Here is a 27,698-nt window from a genome sequence, read left to right on the forward strand (position 1 = left end):
CAATACAGTGGCTAAATTAACGAAAAATAAAGCCTCAACAAGTGTTGACATTTCCCAACACCACAGCAGTAATGAGTTTATGAACTACTTTACTTCTAAAATCGATACTATTAGAGATAAAATTGCAACCATTCAGCCGTCAGCTACAGTATCACATCAGACAGTGCACTTGTCATTAGGACATGTCCCCAAAACCTTCAAACTGGCTGTTATTAAGCCTCTCATCAAAAAACCACAACTCGACCCCAAAGAACTAGTTAATTATAGACCAATCTCGAATCTCCCTTTTCTGTCCAAGATACTAGAAAAGGTGGTATCCACACAATTATATTCTTTCTTAGAGAAAAATGGTATATGTGAGGATTTCCAGTCAGGATTTAGACCGTATCATAGTACTGAGACTGCTCTTCTTAGAGTTACAAATGATCTGCTCTTATCATCTGATCGTGGGTGTATCTCTCTATTAGTTTTATTGGATCTTAGTGCTGCGTTTGACACAATTGACCACAACATTCTTTTGCATAGACTTGAATACTTTGTTGGCATCAGTGGAAGTGCATTAGCATGGTTTAAATCGTACTTATATGACCGCCATCAGTTCGTAGCAGTGAATGAAGATGTATCCTATCGATCACAAGTGCAGTATGGAGTACCTTAAGGCTCAGTACTAGGGCCGCTACTCTTCACGCTTTATATGTTACCCTTGGGAGATATCATCAGGAAACATGGTGTTAGCTTTCACTGTTATGCTGATGATACTCAGCTCTATATTTCTTCGCAGCCCGGTGAAACACACAAATTTGAAAAACTAATGGATTGCATAGTCGATATAAAAAACTGGATGACGAGTAATTTCTTACTGCTAAATTCTGAAAAAACAGAGGTGTTAATTAAAGGACCTAAAAACTCTGCTTGTAATAACCTAGAACACTGTCTAAGACTTGATGGTTGCTCTGTCAATTCTTCGTCATCAGTTAGGAACCTAGGTGTGCTACTTGATTGCAATCTTTCCTTAGAAAGCCACGTTTCTAGCATTTGTAAAACTGCATTTTTCCATCTCAAAAATATATCTAAATTACGGCCTATGCTCTCAATGTCAAATGCAGAAATGTTAATCCATGCATTTATGACCTCAAGGTTAGATTATTGTAATGCTTTATTGGGTGGTTGTTCTGCACGCTTAGTAAACAAACTACAGCTAGTCCAAAATGCAGCAGCAAGAGTTCTTACTAGAACCAGGAAGTATGACCATATTAGCCCGGTCCCGTCAACACTGCACTGGCTCCCTATCAAGCATCGCATAGATTTTAAAATATTGTTTATTACTTATAAAGCCCTGAATGGTTTAGCACCTCAGTATTTGAATGAGCTCCTTTTACATTATAATCCTCTACGTCCGCTACGTTCTCAAAACTCAGGCAATTTGATAATACCTAGAATATCAAAATCAACTGCAGGCGGCAGATCCTTTTCCTATTTGGTGCCCAAACTCTGGAATAACCTACCTAACATTGTTCGGGAGGCAGACACACTCTTGCAGTTTAAATCTAGATTAAAGACCCATCTCTTTAACCTGGCATACACATAACTTACTAATATGCTTTTATTATCCAAATCCGTTAAAGGATTTTTAGGCTGCATTAATTAGGTAAACCGGAACCGGAAACACTTCCCATAACAACCTATGTACTTGCTACATCATTAGAAGAATGGCATCTACGCTAATATTTGTCTGTTTCTCTCTTGTTCCGAGGTCACCGTGGCCACCAGATCCAGTCTGTGTCCAGATCAGAGGGTCACTGCAGTCACCCGGATCCAGTACGTATCCAGACCAGATGCTGGATCAGCACCTAGAAAGGACCTCTACATCCCTGAAAGACAGCGGAGACCAGGACAACTAGAGCCCCAGATACAGATCCCCTGTAAAGACCCTGTCTCAGAGGAGCACCAGGACAAGACCACAGGAAACAGATGATTCTTCTGCACAATCTGACTTTGCTGCAGCCTGGAATTGAACTACTGGTTTCGTCTGGTCATAGGAGAACTGGCCCCCCAACTGAGCCTGGTTTCTCCCAAGGTTTTTTTCTCCATTCTGTCACCAATGGAGTTTCGGTTCCTTGCCGCTGTCGCCTCTGGCTTGCTTAGTTGGGGACACTTCATCTACAGCGATATCGTTGACTTGATTGCAAATAAATGCACAGACACTATTTAACTGAACAGAGATGACATAACTGAATCCAATGATGAACTGCCTTTAACTATCATTTTTGCATTATTGACACTGTTTTCCTAATGAATGTTGTTCAGTTGCTTTGACGCAATGTATTTTGTTTAAAGCACTATATAAATAAAGGTGACATTACGTCCGCTACGTTCTCAAAACTCAGGCAATTTGATAATACCTAGAATATCAAAATCAACTACGGGCGGCAGATCCTTTTCCTATTTGACGTCTAAACTCTGGAATAACCTACCTAACATTGTTTAGGAGGCAGACACACTCTTGCAGTTTAAATCTAGATTAAAGACCCATCTCTTTTACCTGGCTTACACATAACATACTAATATGCTTTTAATATCCAAATCCGTTAAAGGATTTTTAGGCTGCATTAATTAGGTAAACCGGAACCGGGAAAACTTCCTATAACTCCCAATGTACTTGCTACATCATTAGAAGAATGGCATCTACACTAATATTAGTCTGTTTCTCTCTTATTCCGAGGTCAACGTAGCCACCAGATCCAGTCTGTATCCAGATCAGAGAGTCACTGCAGTCACCCGGATCCAGTACGTATCCAGACCAGATGGTGGATCAGCACCTAGAAAGGACCTCTACATCCCTGAAAGACAGCGGAGACCAGGACAACTTGAGCCCCAGATACAGATCCCCTGTAAAGATCTTGTCTCAGATGACCACCAGGACAAGACCACAGAAAACATTTACATTTACATTTAATCATTTAGCAGACGCTTTTATCCAAAGCGACTTACAAATGAGAACAACAGAAGCAGTCAGGTCAACAAGAGAACAACAACAGTATACAAGTGCCATGACAAGTCTCAGTTAGTCTAGTATAGAACGCATAGGTAGGTTTTTTTTTATTTTATTTTTTTTTTTTAATTAAAAGACAAGAAAAGGAAAAGTGCTAGTGTTAGTTGGTTAAGTGCAGGTGAAAAAGATGAGTCTTTAGCTGTTTCTTGAAAATGAGTAAAGACTCAGCTGTACGAATTGAGATTGGGAGGTCATTCCACCAGCTGGGGACAGTCCAGGAAAAGGTCCTTGAGAGTGATTTTGAACTTCTTTGGGATGGTACCACAAGGCGTCGATCACTTGCAGAGCGCAAACTTCTGGAGGGCACATAAGATTTAACCAATGAGTTTAGGTAAGTTGGTGCCGTGCCAGTGGTCGTCTTGTAGGCTAGCATCAGTACCTTGAATTTGATGCGAGCAGCTACTGGTAGCCAGTGTAACCTGATGAGGAGCGGAGTAACGTGAGCTTTCTTTGGCTCGTTGAAGACAACCCTCGCTGCTGCATTCTGGATCAATTGCAGAGGCTTGACAGTACATGCAGGAAGGCCCGCCAGGAGAGCATTACAATAGTCCAGTCTGGAGAGAACAAGAGCTTGGACAAGAAGTTGGGTTGCTTGCTCTGACAGGAAGGGTCTAATCTTCCTAATGTTGTATAAGGCAAACCTGCAGGACCGGGTAGTTGTAGCAATGTGGTCTGTGAAGCTTAACTGATGATCCATCACAACTCCTAGGTTTCTAGCTGTCCTCGAAGGAGTAATGGTTGATGAGCCCAGCTGTATAGAGAAGTTGTGATGAAGCAATGGGTTAGCTGGAATCACCAGGAGTTCTGTCTTCGTAAGGTTAAGCTCAAGGTGATGGTCATTCATCCAGCTAGAGATGTCACTCAGACAGGCTGAAATGCGAGCAGCTACCGTCGGGTCATCTGGTTGGAATGAAGGTAGAGTTGGGTGTCATCAGCGTAGCAGTGATAAGAAAAGCCATGCTTCTGAATGACAGATCCTAATGATGTCATGTAGATTGAGAAAAGAAGTGGTCCAAGTACTGAGCCTTGAGGAACCCCAGTAGCAAGGTGGTGTGACATCACCCCTCCAAGACACACTGAAGGATCTGTCAGAGAGGTAGGACTTAACCCACAGGAGTGCTGTTCCAGAGATGCCCATCTTTCTGAGGGTGGACAGGAGAATCTGGTGATTAACAGTGTCAAAAGCAGCAGAAAGGTCCAGTAAGATGAGTACCGAGGATTTTGAAGCTGCTCTTGCTAGTCGCAGGGCTTCAGTAACCGAGAGCAGAGCAGTCTCAGTTGAGTGGCCACTTTTGAAGCCAGATTGGTTGCTGTCCAGGAGGTTGTTCTGTACAAGGAATATAGAAAACTGGTTGAACACAGCTCGCTCAAGTGTCTTTGCAATGAATGGAAGAAGGGATACCGGTCTGTAGTTTTCAAGAAGCGCTGGATTTAGTGATGGTTTCTTGAGCAGTGGGCTTACCCGAGCCTGCTTGAATGCTGAGGGAAATGTTCCAGAGTGAAGAGAGGAGTTGATAACGTGAGTAAGCGAAGGTATGACTGAAGAAGAGATCGCTTGAAGGAGGTGAGTGGGGATCGGATCAAGTGGACAAGTAGTAGGATGATTGGACAGGAGAAGTTCGGAGACGTCCATCTCTGAGAGTGGGGGTGGGGGGGGCTGAGATGATTCTTCTGCACAATCTGACTTTGCTGCAGCCTGGAATTGAACTGCTGGTTTCATCTGGTCAGAGGAGAACTGGCCCCCCAACTGAGACTGGTTTCTCCCAAGGTTTTTTTTCTCCATTCTGTCTGACCATAAGTATCTGATAAGTATCTGTATCGATAAGCAGTATCGGTATCGGTATTGATCAAATGTAAACGATACCCATCCCCAGTTGTAACACTGCCTAACAAAGTGCCCCGCTATAATTAAACTTTTGATATTCTATGACATTAACAATGTAATGTACATTATTTACTTTAATGAATTTTAAAGCGGTCATATGATGCTATTTTAATTTTTCCTTTCTCTTTGGAGTGTTACAAACTATTGGTGCATAAAGAAGATCTGTGAGTTGCATAGACTAAAGTCTCAAATCTAAAGAGATTCTTTATAAAAGTTAGTCGTCAACCACCTAAAACGGCTCATTCTAACATGCACAAAGAACATTTTTTTTATGGCATTAATGGAAGTGCATTAGCATGGTTTAAATTGTACTTATAAGACCGCCATCAGTTCGTAGCAGTGAATGAAGAGGTATCATATTGCTCACAAGTACAGAAATGGAGTACCTCATGGCTCAGTACTAGGGCCATTACTCTTCACGCTTTACATGTTACACTTGGGTGATATCATCAGGAAACACGTGTTAGCTTTCACTAGAGTGACCATATGCGCCGTTCATATGGGACACGTCCCAGCCAGGATTTTAATATTGCCTAAAACATCCAGAGCAGTTTGACCAATAATATGCAGGTATTGTACATAATCGACCAATCGTGGAGCTGCGTGTGAGAAGGTGAGATCTAGAGGGAACAATCAAAGCGATGTAAATATGTACACGTGTTTGTTCGTTCGATTGACTTGAAGCGTCGCTGCTCACAAATCCCCAAAAAAAACAAAGTGCACCACAATCCTTCAAGTCAAATGAACGAACAAACACATGAAAGTGATTCAAAAGCATAAGGATCCATCTGCTCTGCACTTTAAAGCTCTCATGAATGTTACACAACGATCAGCCTGCACAATGCAAATAGCCAAAAACCTGGATGTTTTAGGAAATATTAAAATCCTGGCTGGGATGTGTCCCGTATGAATGGCGCATATGGTCACCCTAGCTTTCACTGTTATGCTGATAATACTCAGCTCTATGTTTCTTCGCGGCCCGGCGAAACATACCAATTTGAAAAACTAACGGAATGCATAGTCGATATAAAAAACTGGATGATGAGTAATTTCTTACTGCTAAATTCAGAGGTGTTAATTATTGCGGAGGTGTTCAGAGGTGTTATTACATGCAGAGTTTTTACATGACGTAAAAACTCTGCATGTAATAACCTAGAACGCTGTCTAAGGCTTGATGGCTGCTCTGTCAATTTTTCGTCATCAGTTAGGAACCTATCTCTCCTTAGAAAGCCATGTTTCTAACATTTGTAAAACTGCATTTTTCCATCTCAAAAATATATCTACATTACGACCTATGCTCTCAATGTCAAATGCAGAAATGTTAATCCATGTGTTTATGACCTCAAGGTTAGATTATTGTAATGCTTTATTGGGTGGTTGTTCTGCATGCTTAATAAACTAACTCCAGTTAGTCCAAAATGCAGCAGCTAGAGCTCTTACTAGAACCAGAAAGTATGACCATATTAGCCCAGTTCTGTCAACACTGCACTGGCTCCCTATCAAACATTGTATAGATTTCAGTTTGATAGGGAAAATAGCCCTGAATGGTTTAGCACCTCAGTATTTGAATGAGCTCTTGTTTCATTATAATCCTCCACGTCTACTGCGTTCTCAAAACTCTGTATTGTCATCTTCATCGTCCAAAATCAGTGTTCTTTGGTTGCAAATACAATTATATAACTTAAATAGTAGTAACAGCCAACTTAATTTCAGTTTCTTTACATATTTAACATGTAAAAATTTTTGTTAAAATCTGAGCCAAAATCATCACAATTAAATGAACCAAAGACTTAAACTACTTCAGTCTGTGTGCACAGAATTTATTTAATACACGAGTTTCACAATTTGAGTTGAATTACTCAAATAAATGAACTTTTCCACAACATTCTAATTTATTGAGAAGCACCTGTATATATAGATTTTTTTTAGCCAGTAATAAGTTTTATTAGTTTTATTTAATCAGTCATATGGTCTTGTTACAACGTGCCCCTCAGATGTTACAAAGTACCCCACCATGTTGTCATATTTCACTTCTATTTTTTGAGGGTTAATAAAGAAAAATTTATACACTGTAATTCTGAGATAAAGTGTTGTATTTGTTCCCAAGTGTAAAATTGCTGTGGATACATTTTTTAATAAAATTATACTCTGAAACTGTTACAAATGAGGTAGTGTTAAACGAAAGACTAAAGTGCTTGAGGAGGATATGGAACAAATGAGGAGTTTACTAAAGAACGAAGGAGAATAACAGACAATATACTATTCAATACAATACAAAACACATTCACAATACTAACGGGTTAACATGCACATACAAGTCACATATAGCTTTGACACATTTACATTCAGTATACATTCAACAATCACGGACAAGGGAGAACTAAACAGACCTGGAAGGTCTGGAAGGAGGAGCCTGACAGAGCTGGAGGGATGGAGTGACGAGGTGGAACCAGAGGAGTGGAGTCCCGAGGCGGCGGATGGTCGACGACTGACCAAGGTGGAGCCGGAGGGACGAGGGAGCCCGGTGGAGCAGGTGGGATGCCAGGCCACGGTGGAGACGAGGGAGCTAAGAGCCAAGGAACCAGCGGAGAAACAGAAAACTCATGGCTGGGCGGAACCAGCGGAAATGGAGCATAGGAACTGACTGGAGGAGGTAGGAGTGGGAGACTGAGAGGGTATACAGGGGATCAGGGCTGGACGGAACCAGCGGAGAAACAGGAAAATTAGGGATTACCTCCATAGACCAGTCTATAAGATCCAGAAGTTGCTCCATATTTTCCGAGACCGGATACAGCTCACCCTCAGTCGCAGGAGTGTGGGCAGGGCTTTCCTCCACACCCTCGATCTCCACGAGGACTCCCACGATGCACGGTGTTGCCGGCTCACACACCTGGTCAGTCGCGCTCTCGAGATCCTGCTCCTTGTCACTGGATGGCTCGGGCTCTGCGGCTGCGGTGGGCTCTGGCTCTGTGTGGCTTGATGGTGGCTGGCTGGTCTCTGGGTCGGGAGTGGGGCTGGAGGTATCCTCTTCGATGGTGCTGATAGTCCATGCAGATCCATTCTTCTCCAGCACCCACTTCACGAAAGCGGCGAAATCCTCTCGGGGACCGTTCGCTGGTAGGCGTGCCTTACTCTGCTCGCTCAGGCCGGTATAGAAAAAGTTAGAGAGTGAGCGGTCGGGGAAGTGGGTAAGGCACGCCAGATCTAAAAAGTCCCTGGTATGGTCCTCCAGCGAACGGTCCAGTTGCTCCAGGCACAGGAGACGGACTGGTGGGATGGCCATTCCGGGAGAGGGAAAAAATATATAAAAAACCAAAAAGAAAGAAAAACGCCGCTAAATTAACTACACTGTTACGGTCCGTGATTCTGTTACAGATTATGCTAGTGCTAAACGTAAGACAAAGTGCGAGATGAGGATCTGGAACAAATAAGGAGTTTACTGATGACGAAGGAGAATACAGACAATATACAAGATTACATTTAGCATTAACATATCAACAAGACATTTAGGTTAGGTTCTAATACATTTACATACAAACACATCAACAATTACGGACAAGGGAGAACTAAACAGACCTGGTATTTAAACACACAGGTGATGAGGGAACTGGGGACAGGTGAGGATCAATCAATTAACTAAAACAAGAAGAGGAAGACCAAAAAAAGGAAACAGAAAGTTCATAAACGTGACAGAAACACATGTGGATTTACACAAACTGAGAAAGTCAAAAAGTGTTATGTTGTATTTTTGCAATAATTTTATATTTCTACATTAAAATATAAACTTCACGTAACTTATGCAAAATCCATCTATGTATTTTGATGACAGTGATTTATTTTGATTGTTAATTCACAATATGTATTTTTATTTGGGTTGAATTTTAATTAATAAAATGTAATAAACATTTACCTTTTTTTTTTGCTCAGTGTTATTTCAGGATTGAAGACATTCTGTTTATTGTATTATAATGACTATTTAATTATACACTTCCACAACACTTAAAAATAATAAAACACTTAAAACTTCCACAAAACATTAAAATAATTAAAACACTTCCACTGGTTTTCTCAAAGGTATCAATGTACATCTAAACTTTAGACATGATGCATATATTTGTACTATATATGAACCCCAAACCATGCTACAGCATATGATGTTCTAGTTTAGGGCATTTGTAGTGCATAGGCATAGGGCCCAAACATAACTTCAAGTCCAGGGCCCCCCGTCCGTCATCCCCCTAAGTCCTGCCCATTGTATAGCCTCTCAGTTTTCTCAGTAATTATAACTACCTGACTAGTTACTGTTTTTTTGTGTGAAGTCCAGAAAATACTTTCTGAATGTATGGTTGGTAGTAGGTAGAAAGGAACATTTAAAAGATGAAAAAGAAGACAATAAATATATTAAGAAGATGATAAATATTTAACAAATTATGAATAACTCATTGCTATTGTATGAACAATATATAATCCTGTAATTAATAAGTCTAATTGAGTATTTTAAAGTGTAATTTACTGACTTGCTGTTGTCAAACAACAACAACAATAATAACTTGCAGTTTAACGCTCCTTGGTTTAAAATTCTTAATGTTTTGAATTTGTAATTTATTTATATAAATAATTAGTGAATATTCTCGAATACTCCCATTTTAATCTATGACGACATGTAATTTTCCTTCTAAAAAGAAAACAAATATATGTCTAAATGTACAAAATACATGTCTAAAATACAAACTGAAAATGAATGAAAACACGGCTGTTGGATAAATAACAAGTAGGCTACTCTGGAAGTGCTGTTCATCATTTTTATTTTCATATAAAACCAGCATAACATAAAATAAATTATAATAGCGAAAAAAACACATTACGATTACTACCCTCTGCAGCCGCCTACTCTCGCCACAAGAGGCGGTCCATGTGGAACAAAAAGCCAAAAAAATGGGCGCGGCCTAATGGCATTAACCAACTGGTGTAAGGAACGTCACTGAATTCCCATCATGCGTCGCAAAAGGAACCATTACCGCGAAAACACGTTTTTTTTTCTACAGTGGTGAATGGTCAAATGAAAACAGTGTTTATCAACTGAACGATGTAACTTACACATATAAAAACAAACGAGGATAGTTTTTTCCGCAATGTTAATGTGTTCTTCTTTGGTTAAGGTGAGCAATGAAAGGTGCTTTCTTACAGAACACTTTAGATGTCTGCTAGGACACCGTCTCAAGTAACGTTATATCCTGCGTTTCTCACTAACGTTAGATGTGACGTGAAGATCAGCAGTTGCCAATGCTATTCTTCATGTTTTTCTAACGTACTTGCTTTTTAGAATTGGTATGATTAATGTTTTTAACATCTGCTAATCTTGCTGTTCTTTTTTCACGAGTCAGTGTAACGTTACTTTAAATCATATTGCTTTGTTCTCCGTTAGCAGATTGTGTAACTTTATATAGTGAAGGTACAATCTTTACTGAATGTATGTTACCATGCTTATTTTTTGTTTTGCTTGAATCATGTTGAGTTTATCATTTTGCGTTTTCTGTCGGTTGATGCAGTTTTAGAAGGAGACCTTTAGGATCAACGATGACAGGAAAAAACACTTCAACTGGTTTTCTCAAAGGTAACGTTATCGACCTAGGATGCTTAACACGTGGTTTTAAAAATTTATAATTCCAGTCTTGTTTTAAAACAATATAGCAATAATTGAATATTTTTTGTTGTTGTCAGAAATTACCTTAATTTAGTTTGTTTGATTAAAAATAAATAAAAAATAGGTGAGTGAAATTCTTGGGAGTGTGCACCAGACAGTGCAGAAACAATTTGCATATAGACATACAGACTTATACAGATGACAATGTGCAATATACACATACATATACTCAGTACACATAGTGTCCTATTAGACATACTTACAGTTAGCAATACACATTATACACAGTATGTATATTACTACCCTCAAATCTCTTCTAACATGTGGTGCCAAGCATTTAATTTTATAATGAATAAAACTTTTTGTTTGAAGTGAGTGTTTATCCACTGTCCTCTTTCTCCCTTTTAAGATGTGGTGGCGTATGTTGATGTATGGTCTGCGAGCAAAATGGACGATTACTCTGATCCATTCATTCAGCAGCTGCAGGACATGGGTGCAGAGGTGCCTTTTTTTTGCAGTTGTGTTTCTGAACAAAAATAGAATGTTAATTAAATGAATGCGTATTAAATGACAGGTATCGAAGACATTCACCAAACAAGTGACCCATGTAGTCTTCAAACATGGCCACCTATCCACATGGAAGAAAGCCCAGAAAATTGGTGCGAGGATTGTTTCTGTCCACTGGGTAGCAAGGTAAAAATTAACATCACATATAACTAATCTTCTGCATGTTCAGGTCAACATCCTAAGAAACAGGAGTTATGTAAATCTGCAGATATGAATAAAGGTTTTGTTTTAGACAAAGTTGCTAATATAATTTCCAAAGGATACGCATGAATAATTGTTTAAACGGTAGCCAGGTAGAAATGAATCTGATTGAACAAATGAACACAACATTTCAACTATTGGGAAAATTAGAGAAGTAATGCACCATAAAAAGTCCTCTTTTTCTGTCACATTTAAAAGTGGTGTAAATATCTTTAGATTACATACAAAAAGTTCCCTAATACTTGACAGGTATAATTTGAAATGGGTGTCTAGATAAAATCACATTTGTCTGACAGCATTAGTCCTTGTAAAAATAGAGTCAGGAAAGCAAATCATCCTGTGTTTTAGCTAATTTAAAAATACTTTCTTCTTGTCAATCATTTTGCATATATTGATTTGCTAATATCTAGTTGTTTGAAATTCATTTGGAGAGCTGTTGATGCCAATGACAGCATGTTCTAGTGCTGTTTTAGTTCTCTGACTCCATTAGTGATTTAGTATTAGTTCTCAATTTTTTTGTTGCATTTATTTGGATGGCCTGTAGATGTCTCTAGACCCCAATGTTTCCTTTCACGTTTCTTTCAAATTCTATTCATAATGTGATTTTGCAGATGCAAAGAGAGTAATGAACGTGTAGATGAAAATCTTTTTCCTGCTCAAAATGAAGAGTCCAAACTTCATCATCTAAATAAAAGAACAGTAAGGAAATTAAACAAATAATATCCAAAACAACAAACGTTTTGAATTTGTACTTTTTTTTTTTTTTAAATTGAATGTTTGATGTAAGAATATAATATATATTTTGGTAAATATTAATAAGTAACCTCATGCAAGCTTTTTTTTTTTTTCATTGATTTTGCAGCACCGTTGCATGCAACCTAAAGATGTCCCTATAAAGACCCCTGAGAATGACAGGCGGCTGAAGAAAAAATTTGACAAGTTGATGGAAGGCCTGATCTCTTCGTCCCCCGTTGGTGAGAAAGGCACACCTTTTATGTTGTTGTTTTTTTTCATTTTATGTTTATTTCATTCAGTAATTTGTGATTGGTTGTTGTGCATATGGGATTTTGTTTTAACAGTTTCCAACTCCTCAACATTCGTTATTGATGAGGAAAATGGAGTAGTGTACAGTCCCTCTTTAAAACGCTCTGATGGCATGGCTCAGCGACTGAGAGAAATGAGAGCTCAACGTGAACATCTCTCACCCACTGGTATATCCTCAAATCCTTTTTAGAGCTAGTTTTCATTTGTAAACTAATAATTTTGTGTTCTACCAGACCACAAATCTTTGTACTGAATTATAGGGTTGCAATCTTTTGGTTCATAGTGAATCAATTTAATTAACTATTTCATATAGTTTCTTTTTGATTTGATAATAATGAAAACCATTTATACATCTTATTTAAAAATGTTAAGTTTGAAAGAGCAGCACGGCTGTTTGTAACTTGCAAGGTTTCCAGTGTCATTTGTTTTGGGTTAATTTACCTGTACAAAAACAGTTTATGCTGCTTGATATTTCAAACTGGTATTAGTACTGGCGTTTATCGTATTATTTTAATCTATTACAATCTGTGCAGATTTGTAAAGTTTTCTGCACTTTATTCTTTTAGATATTTGCCAATAAAGGCTTATGAATCAGGAAAAAAAATGACTTCCTTCTGCTTTGAAAAATAAGGTGGATAGGATTCTTAAATACTTTCCCTATTTTTCTTGGGTGCAGGAATGTACCCCACACCATACTGGAGAATATTGCAACCCTCTGTTGTGAATATTTTGCACGCATATAACCCAAAGGTTTAATTTTTTTTTAAAGTCATGAACTGAGAAACCAAAATCCCCTTGATCTTTTCTCAAGTAAGTTTCAGAACTCAAAACTTTGTCGTTAGTCTAGAACATCTTATATCGAAGCAAGTTTGTGGAATGTACCACTCTATGTTGTAATAGTGTCAGTAAACAATGCCCCCGCAGAAGATCAATGCCGCTTCTATATAGAATGCCTGTTTAGCCACGCCCATTGATGAGAGAGGTGAATATGCAGGTTTATGCAGAAACCAAACGATAAAGATGGCTCTGAATATAACAAGACGATATGCAGTGCTTGGTTGTGATCTTTCTGATCCCAATATTAGGAACGAGAGGATGAACTTTATTTTTAATGAAGTTCTAGACCACATCAGTAAGAACTTGATCCACTGTTCACTTCATTTTACTGTACATTCGTTTACAAACAAGGCACAGTTCGATGCAGGATTTCCTGAAAGATTGAAACTAAAAGACAATGCGTGTCGACTATATTGGATATGACCGTAATGTCACAACACACAAGTGTTATTGCTTTGTCTGTTAAACAGATCATTTGAAATGAGTGTTTATGCGGTATTATCTTAAATCACAGCAGTGTCCATCTGTGAAGGGCATACACTGTCAAACATACACAAATCTTAGCCAATCATACCAGTGGGCATTTACTTCCGAATCTACAATCTTGCCACACCTATTTAAACAGAGCGTTCAGACGAGGAGGGTCAAAAACAGGACAGAAAACAGCCTAATACTTCTAAATTATGATGTTTTTTTTTTATTTAAAAAATCTTGTTAACATTATAAATACATCAGAAAACAGTACAAAATAAAAACGGGCAGTTCATGACCCCTTTAGTAAATGTATTGAGAAAAATAAATTAATTCTTGTACTCTCTACAGGAGGGATCCTCAAATCTTGCCCACGAGATCCACTTTCCTGCAGAGTTTAGCTCTGATTCTAATCAAACCCACCTGAGCATTCATCAATGTCTTCAGGATCGTAAGAAAATCACAGGTAGGTGAGTTTGATCAGGGTTGGAGCTAAATTCTGCAGTGCACTGGCCCTCCAGGGTAAGATTTAAGGAACCCTGCTCTACACACTGTAGAAATAAAATTCTTTCATGTTTTTTTTTTAATTTTGTCTTGTCCCTTAGTCTCACAGATGGCGGATAGTGCTTCAGGATGTAATTCACCTTTGAGACAACCTCTTGGGGCATCACCAACTCTATCTTTCCTACAACAACTAGGTTTGGGGAAAAGACTTTTTTTTTTTGTATTAGAATAAATGTAGCTTTTAGGGATGCACCGAATGTTTGTCAACCAAAGTTATTCAGCCAAAAATAGTAAAAAAAAAAAAAAAAAACTCTTTCGATGTTCCGCCAAACAAGCAAAAAGACTGAATAAATTCTACCGAACAGTGACACAATCAGATGGCAACCAGCGTAGTGTGAGAGGCGTATAGCAGACATGTCAGGAGTGTCTATGTGGAAGCATTTAATATTGTCAGAGAAAGATGGAAAAATCATTACAAGCACTGACAGCAATAGACTGTTTAGTACTGCATCGCATTACTTTGCAAAATGGCCTTAAACAATTAGTAAACTGCATAATGTTATGTTTTCTGACAGTGCTGTGGGAGCTTGCAGCGATATCTGCTAATCTGATAAGTGTGAGGAAAGTATATGGTGAAAGTGTTAATCGTCAGTCACTCAGTAACATTTTTTATTATTAAGGTATGGGTGTAACAAAGTGATATGTGCAACAAACATCTTCCCAAATTCATAGTGAGAATCTTTTATAACTATATCTCTAATGTGTGGTCAACAAAACGAATCTCTGAGTTCCGCCAATATAAAAACTGCAATTTTACTGTTGTTCTGTAAAATAAAAAATGTTAAAACAGTAATATTGTCAAATATAACTACAATTTTAAATAACTGTTTTGTATGTGTACATATTGTACATTAAATTTTTCAGCATCATCATTGTCACATGATTCTTCAGAAATCATTATTATATGCTGATTTGCCACTCAAAGTGTTCAGTTTATTTATTTATATGTATTTTTTTGAAAAGCAAGAAAGTAAATTTTGGAATTTAATTAATGCACTGGTGATATAATTTGACAAAATACATGCCGAGGAAAAAAACTATTCGGCCTTCAGCCCAGTGTTTCATTTTTTTCGGCTTCGACTAGGGCTGGACAATAATTCAGTATCAATATGTATCCTGATATAATTTTTTAATAATAAACACATTTACAATATTTCGATATACATTACCAGTATTTCCCATACATTGATTTATTTGTGGCGTTTGACTTCGTTGACTAAACATGAGCACTGTATGTTTCAAAATCAAAACATGTCGCGGGTGTTTTATATGAATGTATCTGAAGGGAGCTGACTGTCTTCAGAAAAGTTTCAATGGCATTTTCATTTGATCTAATAAAGAAGCGTTAATAAGCGGAGCTGCTTTGATTACAGCTGTTACTGGAGAAATCGCTGTAAAACCGGGTCCCAGTGTGGATAAATCTGAAAACGCCACCTTTGCGTTTTCGTGTGGACAGCGAATCCGTTTATTTTCTGAAACGATGTCATCATCAACCCACGTCTCACCCTTAGTTAGAAACTGCATCATGTAACAGCAACAAAAACATGAACAAACACTGAACGATTGTCTTTTTATTAACTAACATTAACACAGGTTAATAAATGTATTGTTCCCACTGATCTATATATGAGTGATTGTTCAATGTTCATTTGTATACCATGTGCAAGGTTTATGAGCATAGTCCAAGTCTTCTGTTTTTAGTGTATCTTTGTGGCAGAATTCTAGCACCACATACTGGTCTGGCATGTGTACTACATCGTTTTGTGTCGTTGTTGTGGTTTCGTGTTGATGCAGATATCTCTTGAGATGAGGAGATAAAAGATTGGATAGGGAAAGCTTTGGCTTCATGTCGACATAGCCTCAGAGCGATTTTCATACTCTTTATACTGCTAAAGCACATTTGTTTCAATCTATAGGAATAATCAGCTTACCAGTAATCACTACCAGTCACATGTTTTTGAACAGTAAGATAATAATGTAATGTTTAAAAAAAAAATTCTTTACCGTTTTTTTTTTATGTTTTTCTTTCAAAGAATTGTTTTCCTCACCAAGCCTGCAATTATTTGATTTAAGTACAGCAAAAGTTTAATTTGGAAATATTTTTATTTTTAAAACTGATCTCAGGAATAAACTACATTTTAAATTAAAGCAAAGCTGAATTTTCAGCATCTTTACTCCAGTCTTAAGTGTCACATCATCAAGAAATCATTCTAATATGCAGATTTGCAGAGTTCAATTATTTATCTGCATTTATCTGAAATAAAAAGCTTTTGTAACATACACTTTTTCCATTCAAAAGTTTTTTTTTGTAGAAATAAATTATAGATATTTTTATATAGCAGGGGTGCTTTAATTAAAAAGTGATGACAATTTCTATTTTAGATAGATGCTGTTCTTCAGTTTTTTTTCTATTCATCAAAGAAACCTGAAAAAAGTCTATATTATTTTTGAGCAGCAAATCAGAATATATGAAGGATCGTGTGACTGGAGTAATGATGATAAAAATATAGCTTTGAAATGAAAGGAATAAATTACATTAAATTATAATAAATTAAATTAAATAAATTAAAATATTTCCAAATATAAAACCGTTATTTTATATAGTAAAAATATTTCAAAATGTTACTGTTCTTGCTGTATTTTGGATCAAATAAATGCAGGCTTGGTGAGCAAAAGCTTTTTTTTTTTTTATCATTAAAAAATCTTACTGTTCAAAAAGTTTTGACTGGTAGTGTATATTAGCCTATAGTTTGAAGTTAAAGATATTAATATTAATTAGGTGATTATGAATTATTTGACAGTGACTTCAAATTCATTTTTCATATGAAAAGCTGAACATTAACTTATTTGTGCTGTTTTTTCCCCTCTAAAATATTATATGGTTTTAAATGAGATGTCATAGACTTAGCAAATTAATTTTTCATAGGTTTGTATGCACAGACATCTGTTGTGGGCGTTCTTGCCAGTTTTTACAAGTCTTTTTAAAACATTTTCATATCAATATCAGAATTATATTCTATTGAGCGAAATTAAGAAATGTATCGTGATAATAATTTTGTCCATATCTTCCAGTCCTAGCTTTGACCAAGAATATTCATTTCGGTGCATCCCTAGTAGCTTTAGTAACCATTATTGCATTATATAAAACTAAATATGTTGAACTTTTACTTTTACAGAGGAAGAACCTTTGGACTGCTTCTCAACCTCTCACTATCATTCCTCCAAGAAAAGAGATAAGCAAGAAAAACAGAACTGTCATAATTTAAAAATGAAAATGACAAGTAAAGCAAAAAAACAAACACCTCCTGAATCAGACACAGCCATGGTTGTGTGTAATCTGGCCGGTGTTGAAATGCATAGTAAAGTCTCACCAATATCTTCCAGGTCAAGAAGGTCTTTTTTGAACCACATTGGAGGAAAGAAAAAGTCCACTTTAAAGAGTTGCAAAGAAACAAAGAAAAGAAAACAAAGCTCACACCTCAAACCACAAACTGAAAACAATGGAATATCTACAGAGTTATCTGGCAGCCCTGAAAGACCTGAAAGTTCTTTGCCTGAAAGCCTGACAAAAACCAATCACAAAAACATCAAAAGTATACAGCAATCCAGTGATCTGCAGACCAACCGCAAAGGTTTATATTCCAAGAAGCAGACCTCATCAAACAGTTGTTTTACAGAAATTGAAAGTGATATATCGGTAACCCCCAAGCCTGTTCGTAAATATCAACGTCAAACTTCTGTTTTGTGTTCTGCTTACTCGGTTGGTGATGTTCCTGATAGAGATGTTTTGGATGTGGATGGTGAAGTGTTTGAAGACTACTTCTCACCAGCCAACAATGCCCTTAAACAAAAGGTCAATTTATTTGGATCGACCCCCGAAAGATTCCACATGCCCAGTTTTGACCTGAAGGACTCAATCAAGAGGAAGGGCAAGAGATCATTTGGTAAAAAGCGAAAACATGAAAATATGAACATTAAAGACTTGTTGGTTGGTTCATCAGGTCCTGCTCCTGAGACGCATGAATCAAGGCCAGAATGTTTGTCTGTGGGGACATGCGGGTTGCCCAGGTTTGAAGAAATAAAGCTTGATTCATTGGCAAAGAAACAGAGGACACAAACTAGGTTAAGCTCTGCTGTTCTTTCTGAAGGGAAAAAGTGTAAAAGCTCAATTGAGCTCCGTCCTGCTTCTGAAAAGAAGACCTCGACGGCTACTTCTCCAGTGTCATCCTTGGCGGTTAACATGAATCTACAAGTACAGAACTGTCCTGAAACTGCCCCTGACCCCAAACATGCCATTGAAAAGAGACAGATGGGTTTAGAAAGTATGTAAATGTTTGTTTATTTATTTATTTTTAATTAGTATTAAATTGGATCTTGCTTATCTTTAAACACAGGTGAGTTTATAAATTCACAAGGCCTTGGCAGTACATATGTAGAAAGTCTGAAAATTTGAACCCTAGAAGCTGTTTCAAATTGTCTGTTGTCAGTCAAATTGTGGCTATGCAAGGACATCTTGGTCACTGCTACACTGTGATGAGATTACATTCTTTACATTTTTATACTTGAAGCAAGGAATATCCTTCGTGTTAGTGGAGAAACACTTCACAATAATGTTTGCTTTTAAAATGTTGCGTGGTTGAATAAACGTTTTAAGAAACACTTTTATCTGCTGCTCAGCTGTGTCACTGTGCACCTGCTGTGTGCTGCTCTCCTCTCAGTTCAACTTTCTTTCTTTGTTTGCATTATATCAGTTGTAGGGAAAGAAAATAAAAGCATAACTGATGGGAGCATTGAGAGAAGTCCTGAGATGAGTAACAAACCAAGCCATACAAAAAAGGACAAGTTCATGAAGGTAAAGTAACTACAGTTTAAGTATTTTAATGCCTTTTAGATGATATTAAACATTTCCGTTGAGAAAAAAAAAGACCTTTGTGTGAGCTAATATATGTTTTAATATACATTTGAGGAAAAAAGTGATAACCATATCACACAAGTAGTACTGGCATTTTTGTTTTAACAAAGACATTATTGCTCTAGAATATGCTCCAACCCAAATTTATTGTCTAAATGTAAACAAAATGCAGATATTGAGATGACTTTAAGACGCATTAGCACAGACTGTTTATCCAGATTAACAAGATAGTAAACTCGTATGTAATTTGTCTGTTTTCTTTTACCTTGTGTAGATTTGTTCAGTGCTTTTGATGGCATATGTGTGTAATGCAACCTGTGCTTGTTGACATCTGTCTAATTTGATTAGCCAAAGAGCAGGTCAATTTGTGCTGAAATACTGTTTTGCAGTTTGATTGTATAGGACAATAAACTTTTTTCCACTATTATAGTAGGAAAGGGCTGTTTTCCATATGTAGGTTTTGCTTTTGTTTTGTTTTGTTTGCCTCTTTTACATTTTAACAAGCCTTTAAGAGCTGTGTTTTATGTTTTCAACCAAGCTTTTAGCTTGATGCTTCTGTGGAGCAGCATAGTATGGCCTGGTAATAGAGCATAGTAATTATTTCAGATGCAGATGTTATATGCTACTCTCTTTGTTGCTTTCCTGGCTTCCTGTGTGTTTTCTTCACCACTGTGACTTGCACCTGGTGAGTTCTCTTTTTGCTTTCCCTCAGCTTGAACAAAACTCCCAACTGGAACACAGAGAGATGGCTTTCAGGCCATCTCTATTTGGTTTTACTTCCACATATACTGTGTAACTGAATTTATCACACCTGGGCTATTCTATAGTGGTAAATAATTCATAGATAGCTGTTTGTCATCAGTATTCCCTTACTTTGACAAGATTAGAGTAAACCAATTTACAACAGTTATATTGAAAGAAACGGAGTGGATGACCTCACAGGTTATCTGGATGCAGAAATTGGGTATAATTTTGGCATGAGCGAGATTGGCTTCTCCTCTGGGACTTTTGCTCTGAGTGAAACTCACACAGGTCAGGGTTATTGTAGTTAACTAAAAGTACAACCATAAAAATGTTTTTGTTTCTTGGAATAAAATATAATTATATAAATTTCCTCACATTTGATATGGGTGCAGACAGTGAGCATTTCAATTGGGAATAAATTGGGCTTGAGCTTTGAGACAAAATATAGAAACTAATTAAAATGATTAATGACAACAATAGTTGTAAAATTAAAGTAACACAAACTTATTGTATAATTTTATTAGTGTTATAATGAAAGGTGATCTGATGTTTGAATTTGTAGTTTGTTTTGATAAGTAGTTGAAGCTAAGTGTTCTGATATATTTTTTTTATGGCCAATGCCATGGCGATATCTTAGAGCTGAAATGAAATGTATATTTATTGTACATAATTATTAAAGTAGAAATTATTTGAAATGTATAAATAAAAAAAACTGTTCCAAACTCACCTCAAATTTGCTCGATGGTGTTGAGGTGCGGACTTTGAGGGGGCCAGTCCATCATTTTCAATGTTCCAGCAGATTCCTTCATTCGCAGGTAGATCTGGCAATAGTTAGAAGAATGGTTAAGAATGTAAGGTCATTTGTCCTCTTGGAAAATAAATTTAGACCCAATACATGGCTCGAGGCTCATTCTTCCCACTGGACGGAAACTGAAAACTGGACATTCTCTGTTGGTTGCACAGGCACATGGTTTGGTCACAATATAATAATATTATTGTAATTAGCTACAACATGGGATTAATCAATGCATGCTGATAAAACTTTATCATAGTTTATAGTGATAAACATTCAACCTCTCATCAGTAGTATTACTTGTGATTTGAATTTTGTGAATGGGAGTTCCTCTTGCTATTTTATACGCTGAGCTTCATGCGAATTCACAAACTTGCCACATTTCACAAGAAAAGATAATTTTCTATTTTGCTTACATCTACGCACCTTTCACTTTTTAAGACTAAAACAAAAGATGGATTCATTGCTATTCTTAATTAAAAAGCACAACAAAAATAAAAAGTAAGATACAATGACAAACTAGCTTAGATAAAGTTTATTAACAAAAACGAATATGATGAGGCATGGCATAATACACCATGCTGTAGGTGGAAACAAAATAAAAAGTAAAACTAAACTTGCTGTCTTGCATGTTTTTTCTTCCACAACAAGAATAACAACATGTTCTCTGGTTTAAGAAGCGGCCTTTTATGTTACTTTAGTTTGAAAACCATCCATTATTTCCTAAATATTTGTGTAATTTTTGATGCGTGCTGCGCACACCTTCGTACTCCTGCTGACACGGCGAGTAGGCTCTCTAAGCGCTTAGCAGTTCAATCGAGTAGCAGGTTTCTTTTCACAACCAGAATGTTGTGGTAAACTTTATCAATGATGCCATCAGTTTTCACTAAATCGCCTGTTCCAGAGGCTGAAATCACACCATTATACTACCCCCTCCATGTTTAACTGTTTGCAGGAGACACTAATTTTTATATCTCTCCCCCTCCCTCCATCATACAGTCATGGCCAAAAGTTTTGAGAATTACATAAATATTAGTTTTCAAAAAGTTTGCTGCTAAACTGCTTTTAGATCTTTGTTTCAGTTGTTTCTGTGATGTACTGAAATATAATTACAAGCACTTCATACGTTTCAAAGGCTTTTATCGACAATTACATGACATTTATGCAAAGAGTCAGTATTTGCAGTGTTAGCCCTTCTTTTTCAGGACCTCTGCAATTCGATGGGCATGGTCTCAATCAACTTCTGGGCCAAATCCTGACTGATAGCAACCCATTCTTTCATAATCACTTCTTGGAGTTTGTCAGAATGTTTGTCCACCCGCCTCTTGAGGATTGACCACAAGTTCTCAATGGGATTAAGATCTGGAGAGTTTCCAGGCCATGGATCCAAAATTTCAACATTCTGGTCTCCGAGCCACTTAGTTATCACTTTTGCCTTAGTTATCACATTCTCCATCGTGCTGGAAAATGCATTGTTCTTCACCAAACTGTTGTTGGATTGTTGGAAGAAGTTGCTGTTGGAGGGTGTTTTGGTATCATTCTTTATTCATAGCTGTGTTTTTGGGCAGAATTGTGAGTGAGCCCACTCCCTTGGATGAGAAGCAACCCCACACATGAATGGTTTCAGGATGCTTTACTGTTGGCATGACACAGGACTGATGGTAGCGCTCACCTTTTCTTCTCCGGACAAGCCTTTTTCCAGATGCCCCAAACAATCGGAAAGGGGCTTCATCAGAGAATATGACTTTGCCCCAATCCTCAGCAGTCCATTCACTATACTTTCTGCAGAAGATCAATCTGTCCCTAATGTTTTTTTTGGAGAGAAGTGGCTTCTTTGCTGCCCTTCTTGACACCAGGCCATCTTCCAAAAGTCTTCGCCTCACTGTGCGTGCAGATGCGCTCACACCTTCCTGCTGCAAATCCTGAGCAAGCTCTGCACTGGTGGCACTCCGATCCCGCAGCTGAATCCTCTTTAGGAGACGATCCTGGCGCTTGCTGGACTTTCTTGGACGCCCTGAAGCCTTCTTTACAAGAATTGAACCTCTTTCCTTGAAGTTGTTGATGATCCTATAAATTGTTAATTTAGGTGCAATCTTAGTAGCCACAATATCCTTGCCTGTGAAGCCATTTTTATGCAACGCAATGATGGCTGCACGCGTTTCTTTGCAGGTCACCATGGTTAACAATGGAAGAACAATGATTTCAAGCATCACCGTCCTTTTAACATGTCAAGTCTGCCATTCTAACCCAATCAGCCTGACATAATGATCTCCAGCCTTGTGCTCGTCAACATTCTCACCTGAGTTAACAAGACGATTACTGAAATGATCTCAGCAGGTCCTTTAATGACAGCAATGAAATGCAGTGGAAAGGTTTTTTTGGGATTACGTAAATTTTTATGGCAAAGAAGGACTATGCAATTCATCTGATCACTCTTCATAACATTCTGGAGTATATGCAAGTTGCTATAATAAAAACTTAAGCAGCAATTTTTCCAATTTCCAATATTTATGTAATTCTCACAACTTTTGGCCACGAATGTACACTCTTTGCTTGTTTCCAAACTGTTTAAACTTGGACTCATCAGTCCACAACACTTTATACCAGTTTTCCTTTGTCCATGTCTTGTGTTCTTTGCAAATGTCAGGTGTTACACTGTCTCTTTCAGTAATGGTTTCTTTGCTGCTATTCTGTCAACAAATCCTCATCATCCCAGTTCTCATCACATAGTTCTCATGATGTCTTTCTTCGGTGCTTAACACTGAGAATTTTGAAATGCTTAATTTGTCAAAGGTTTAATTTTTCTTCCTCTCCCCTTTCGGTTCTGGTGTGAATTGGTGGCATCCATGTGGTCTAAAGTATTTTACAGTGCTTGGACTGCATCTTACATACTTGTCTCTGCGGCGGTAACTAGTTAGCTCCTCTTTCACCTTATCAACGTGTGCTTCTAGAGGCTTTGAATTTATACCAATCGGCATCTGGCTTCATTGACAAACCCTGATGTTACCAATGACTTACTGAACATGAAAGGCCTTTGTATATTCAAAAGAATCAAACAGCTGTGTCCCAAGACTCTTGCATCACCATCAATTTAACCACTGTCACACCTGACAATGATTACACAAATAATTTGGCTTCTTCTTTGAAGGAATATGATTGTGTCATTGACAGTGAAATAGGCCTAGCTTGTTTTTTTGTAAGGAAAATTGACTACATCTCCTTATGATTGCCCTATTCTATGGTTTATAAAACATTATAATGACTTAGATATTTATTTCATTTTTAAATATTTATTTCATTTTATGGCTGTTGTAATGGGCAATAAAAAAATTGAAACCTCAAAAATGTGTCAAATGCTCTAATAAATTTGGCCACCACTGTGTTTGTGAAAAAAATAAAATGAATAAAATATACATACACATATACACACACACACACACACACACACACACACACACATATATATATATATATATATATATATATATATATATATATATATATATATATATATATATATATATATATATATATCTCACAAAAGTTAGTACACCCCTCACATTTCAGCAACCATATTAGTATCTTCTCAAGGGATAATATTGTAGAAATTAAACTTGGAAATATTTTAGAGTAGTCAATAGCCGCGTTTCCACCGTCGAGCTTAAACTGGGCGTGCTAGTGCGAGTCAAGTCACCTTTATTTATATAGCGCTTTAAACAAAATACATTGCGTCAAAGCAACTGAACAACATTCATTAGGAAAACAGTGTGTCAATGATCGTGCCTCGTCGGGGTTCCTTGGGGCCAATGACCAGGGTTTTTTGGCCCGTCGAAAACCTTGGGCCAAAGCGGGCCAGCTGGGGCTAGAGGAGGGGTTATGAACAAAGGCAGACTTTCTCTGTGTCTGGAGAGCTCAGCGCTGCAGAAAATTATAGAAAGATAACAGCTTTAACACCAGTATTGAAGACTTTTTAAAATAAGTTGAGCTCAAAACTCACTCTTAGTCAGCAGCGAGTGTTTGAAATAACTTGATCCGGTGTGGATTATAATCACTAAACAAGGCAGAAATATTTATAAGTGCTTTAAAAGACTATGCACACTAAACATTAACGTAACCATGGTAAACATGGTAAATGCAACCACTTGGAGAAATCAGACGTCAGCTTCTTATTCTCTATCACAACTGTGTATCATATTTTATCTGTCATCTTGTCTCAAGAGTTTAGCTTCACGTAGCATAGCCTATTATCAAAATATAATAATGATTTTTGTTCGGGAGCTTTTATAAAAATAGAGAGTCTGCGCTGTTACATACTCTATACGTGGTTGAACTATTTAGCCTGATGTAACGGAGACTTGGATCAAACCTGAATACACTGCCACTCCCGCAGCCCTCTCCAATGATTTCACTTGCTCCCACACCCCTCGCACAACCGGGATGGGTGGAGGTACTGGTCTCCTTATCTCAAAAGAATGGAAATTTGGTCTTCAACCATCTCTTACAGGTAACAGTTATTTTAAATCATATGCAATTACTATACCCTTTCCTGTTAAAATCCACTTTGTAGTCGTTTATTGTCCACCAGGTCAACTGGGAAACTTCTTGGAGGAGTTGGATGTGATACTATCAAACTTTCCTGAGGATGGTACGCCTCTGGTACTGCTTGGTGACATCAACATCCACCTAGATAAACCCCAGGCTTCTGACTTCAACACTCTGCTCGCCTCATTTGATCTCAAGCGAGTGTCTAATACAGCGACTCACAAATCAGGCAACCAACTGGACCACATCTACACACGCTGTTGCTCCATTTAAAGTAACTTTAGTTACTTCACTGCACACCTCAGACCACTTGCCCATAACTTCTAACATCACACACTATACCGCAAGTCACCTTTCGACGGAACCTATGCTCACTCTCTCTTTCTCTAAGGTTTCATCCCCACTTCTTACACTCAGTTTTCAGCACTAGACACAAACAGTGCTACTGACACTGACACTTTTGCCCACTGTCATCCAGACCAGTAGGCACCACCACCATCTGCACCCTGGCTGTCCGATGTTCTCTGTGAACATCGCTCTAAACTCAGGGCTGCAGAGAGGAAATGACATAAATCAAGAAACTCTTATCATTCTTTCCTCTCTTCCTTCTGTGCAAATGTCTTCACTGCTAAAACATCATACTACCACAACAAAATTAACAACTGTTTTGACTCTCGCACACTCTTCTCTTCTTTGTCCACCTCCTCCTTCATCGACTCTTACAGCCGATGACTTTGCAGTTTTCTTCACAAATAAGACAAGAACCATCAGTGACCAATTCTCCACACCACAGACTGATGATAACTTCATAACATCTAATACTTACTCCCTCTCTCCTTCTCTCCACGGACTTTTCCAAACCTATCCTTTCCAGTCATCCTGCTACTTGTCCACTTGATCCTATCCCCACTCACCTCCTTCAAGCCGTTTTTTCTTCAGTCATACCTTCACTTAGATCCAATCCCAATTCTACCCCTTAGCCCTTCCCCTTTCCCCTACCCTCTCCGTTTCGCGCGTTCACGTGAAGAGGTAGGGGTAGGGGTGTCTCAATTCTCTTTTGGTTGGAGGGGTAGGGGTAAGGGGAAGGGACAGATAGCCCTTCAAACGAAGATTTTTCAGAACAACACTTCAAACGAAGGGGTATGAATTATCTTGGCAACATGGCTGCTACAGCGAACAAAAAGACACATAAATGTAAGCTTTTTTGGCATAAAGATTTTAATGAAAACTAATCTTTTGTTTTATGTTAAATTCAATTGTGAGTCCATATTAACGGTCATGTTACTCAAAGAAATGTTAGAAAAAAATTGCTAATATTTGCTAACGTCATATCATTACAGACTGCATGATAGTGCCACAGCATATGTCTGATCAGGGCGATAACTGCCGTAGACATTGATGGGGGCTAATCCCCCCAATAATTAGAAATCGCACAAAAAAAACAAAACAAAAAAAAACCTCAAATATTGCCTATTCGAGAGAGAAAGAGAGTGAGAGAAAGAAAGAGAAATGAAAGTTGCGTGTATTCGCATCTGTGCATTTATCTTTTTAGAGTGAGTTTACTTAAAAGCATCGATTGTATCCTCTCATCGCTGGAAAATATAATGTAGCGATTCAGTATTTAAACTGTATTTAAAAAAAGATTTAATTTAAAAAAAATTCTGATGTGTGTGTCAGTAAGCAGCTCGTTAATACAGAACGATAATTAAAGGCTATGCACATCAGTATATGTGTGTATTGTAAGAGCTGGACGAGGAATGATGATGTGTGACTGCATACTAGTGGTGTCCCAATCCTTAGGGTAATATTTTCTCCCCTACCCCTTGAAACAGAGTTTCAAGGGACAAGGGGAAGGGGTAGGCGGCAGGGTAAGGGAAGGGGAAGGGTTATAGAATAGTATTGTGATTGGTACATTTCCCTCAGCATTTAATCAGGCTTGGATAATCAGCCCACTGCTTAAGAAGCCATCTCTAGATCTAGCACTTTTAGAAGACTATAGACCAGTATCCCTTCTTACATATTGCAAAGACACTTGAGCGAGTTGTGTTCAACCAACTCTCTATGTTTCTTGTACAGAACAACTTCCTGCACAGCAACCAGTCTGGATTCAAAAGCATCCATGCTCTCGGTTACTGAAGCCCTGCAACTGGCAAGAGCAGCTTCCAAAATCCTCAGTACTCATCTTGCTGCTTATGACACAGTTAATCACCAGATTCTCCTGTCCACCCTCAGAAAGATGGACATCTCTGGAACCGCACTCCTGTGGTTTAAGTCCTACCTCTCAGATAGATCCTTCAGGGTGTCTTGGAGGGGTGAGGTTTCTAAGTCACAACTTGTTGCTACTGGGGATCCTCAAGGCTCAGTACTTGGACCACTTCTCTTCTCCATTTACATGATGTCTTTAGGATATGTCATTCAGAAGCATGGCTTTTCCTATAACTG

At 37.8% G+C, this 27,698-nt stretch overlaps 1 protein-coding gene across 3 annotated transcripts in view; it reads left to right on the forward strand.

Moving 5' to 3' along the window:
* Window positions 1-8,968: 8,968 nt before the first annotated feature.
* Window positions 8,969-27,698, forward strand: part of mcph1 (microcephalin 1) — a 126,460-nt gene continuing 107,730 nt past the window's right edge. Inside the window, exons 1-11 of one of the 3 annotated variants that reach the window (XM_059566797.1) lie at window positions 9,928-10,096; window positions 10,487-10,551; window positions 10,991-11,082; window positions 11,156-11,274; window positions 11,961-12,048; window positions 12,212-12,323; window positions 12,429-12,560; window positions 14,307-14,399; window positions 17,442-18,390; window positions 18,427-18,587; window positions 19,017-19,117. In XM_059566797.1, the coding sequence (XP_059422780.1) occupies window positions 10,515-10,551; window positions 10,991-11,082; window positions 11,156-11,274; window positions 11,961-12,048; window positions 12,212-12,323; window positions 12,429-12,560; window positions 14,307-14,399; window positions 17,442-18,390; window positions 18,427-18,587; window positions 19,017-19,117 (1,884 nt within the window). In that variant the 5' untranslated portion in view covers window positions 9,928-10,096; window positions 10,487-10,514. Of the gene's footprint in view, window positions 9,012-9,927; window positions 10,097-10,243; window positions 10,266-10,486; window positions 10,552-10,990; window positions 11,083-11,155; window positions 11,275-11,960; window positions 12,049-12,211; window positions 12,324-12,428; window positions 12,561-14,306; window positions 14,400-17,441; window positions 18,391-18,426; window positions 18,588-19,016; window positions 19,118-27,698 lie in introns of those variants that run through there. The other 2 variants (XM_059566798.1, XM_059566799.1) reach the window with 2 other exon arrangements.

Source organism: Carassius carassius, chromosome 14 (genome assembly GCF_963082965.1).
Source record: "Carassius carassius chromosome 14, fCarCar2.1, whole genome shotgun sequence".
Lineage (NCBI taxonomy): Eukaryota > Metazoa > Chordata > Actinopteri > Cypriniformes > Cyprinidae > Carassius > Carassius carassius.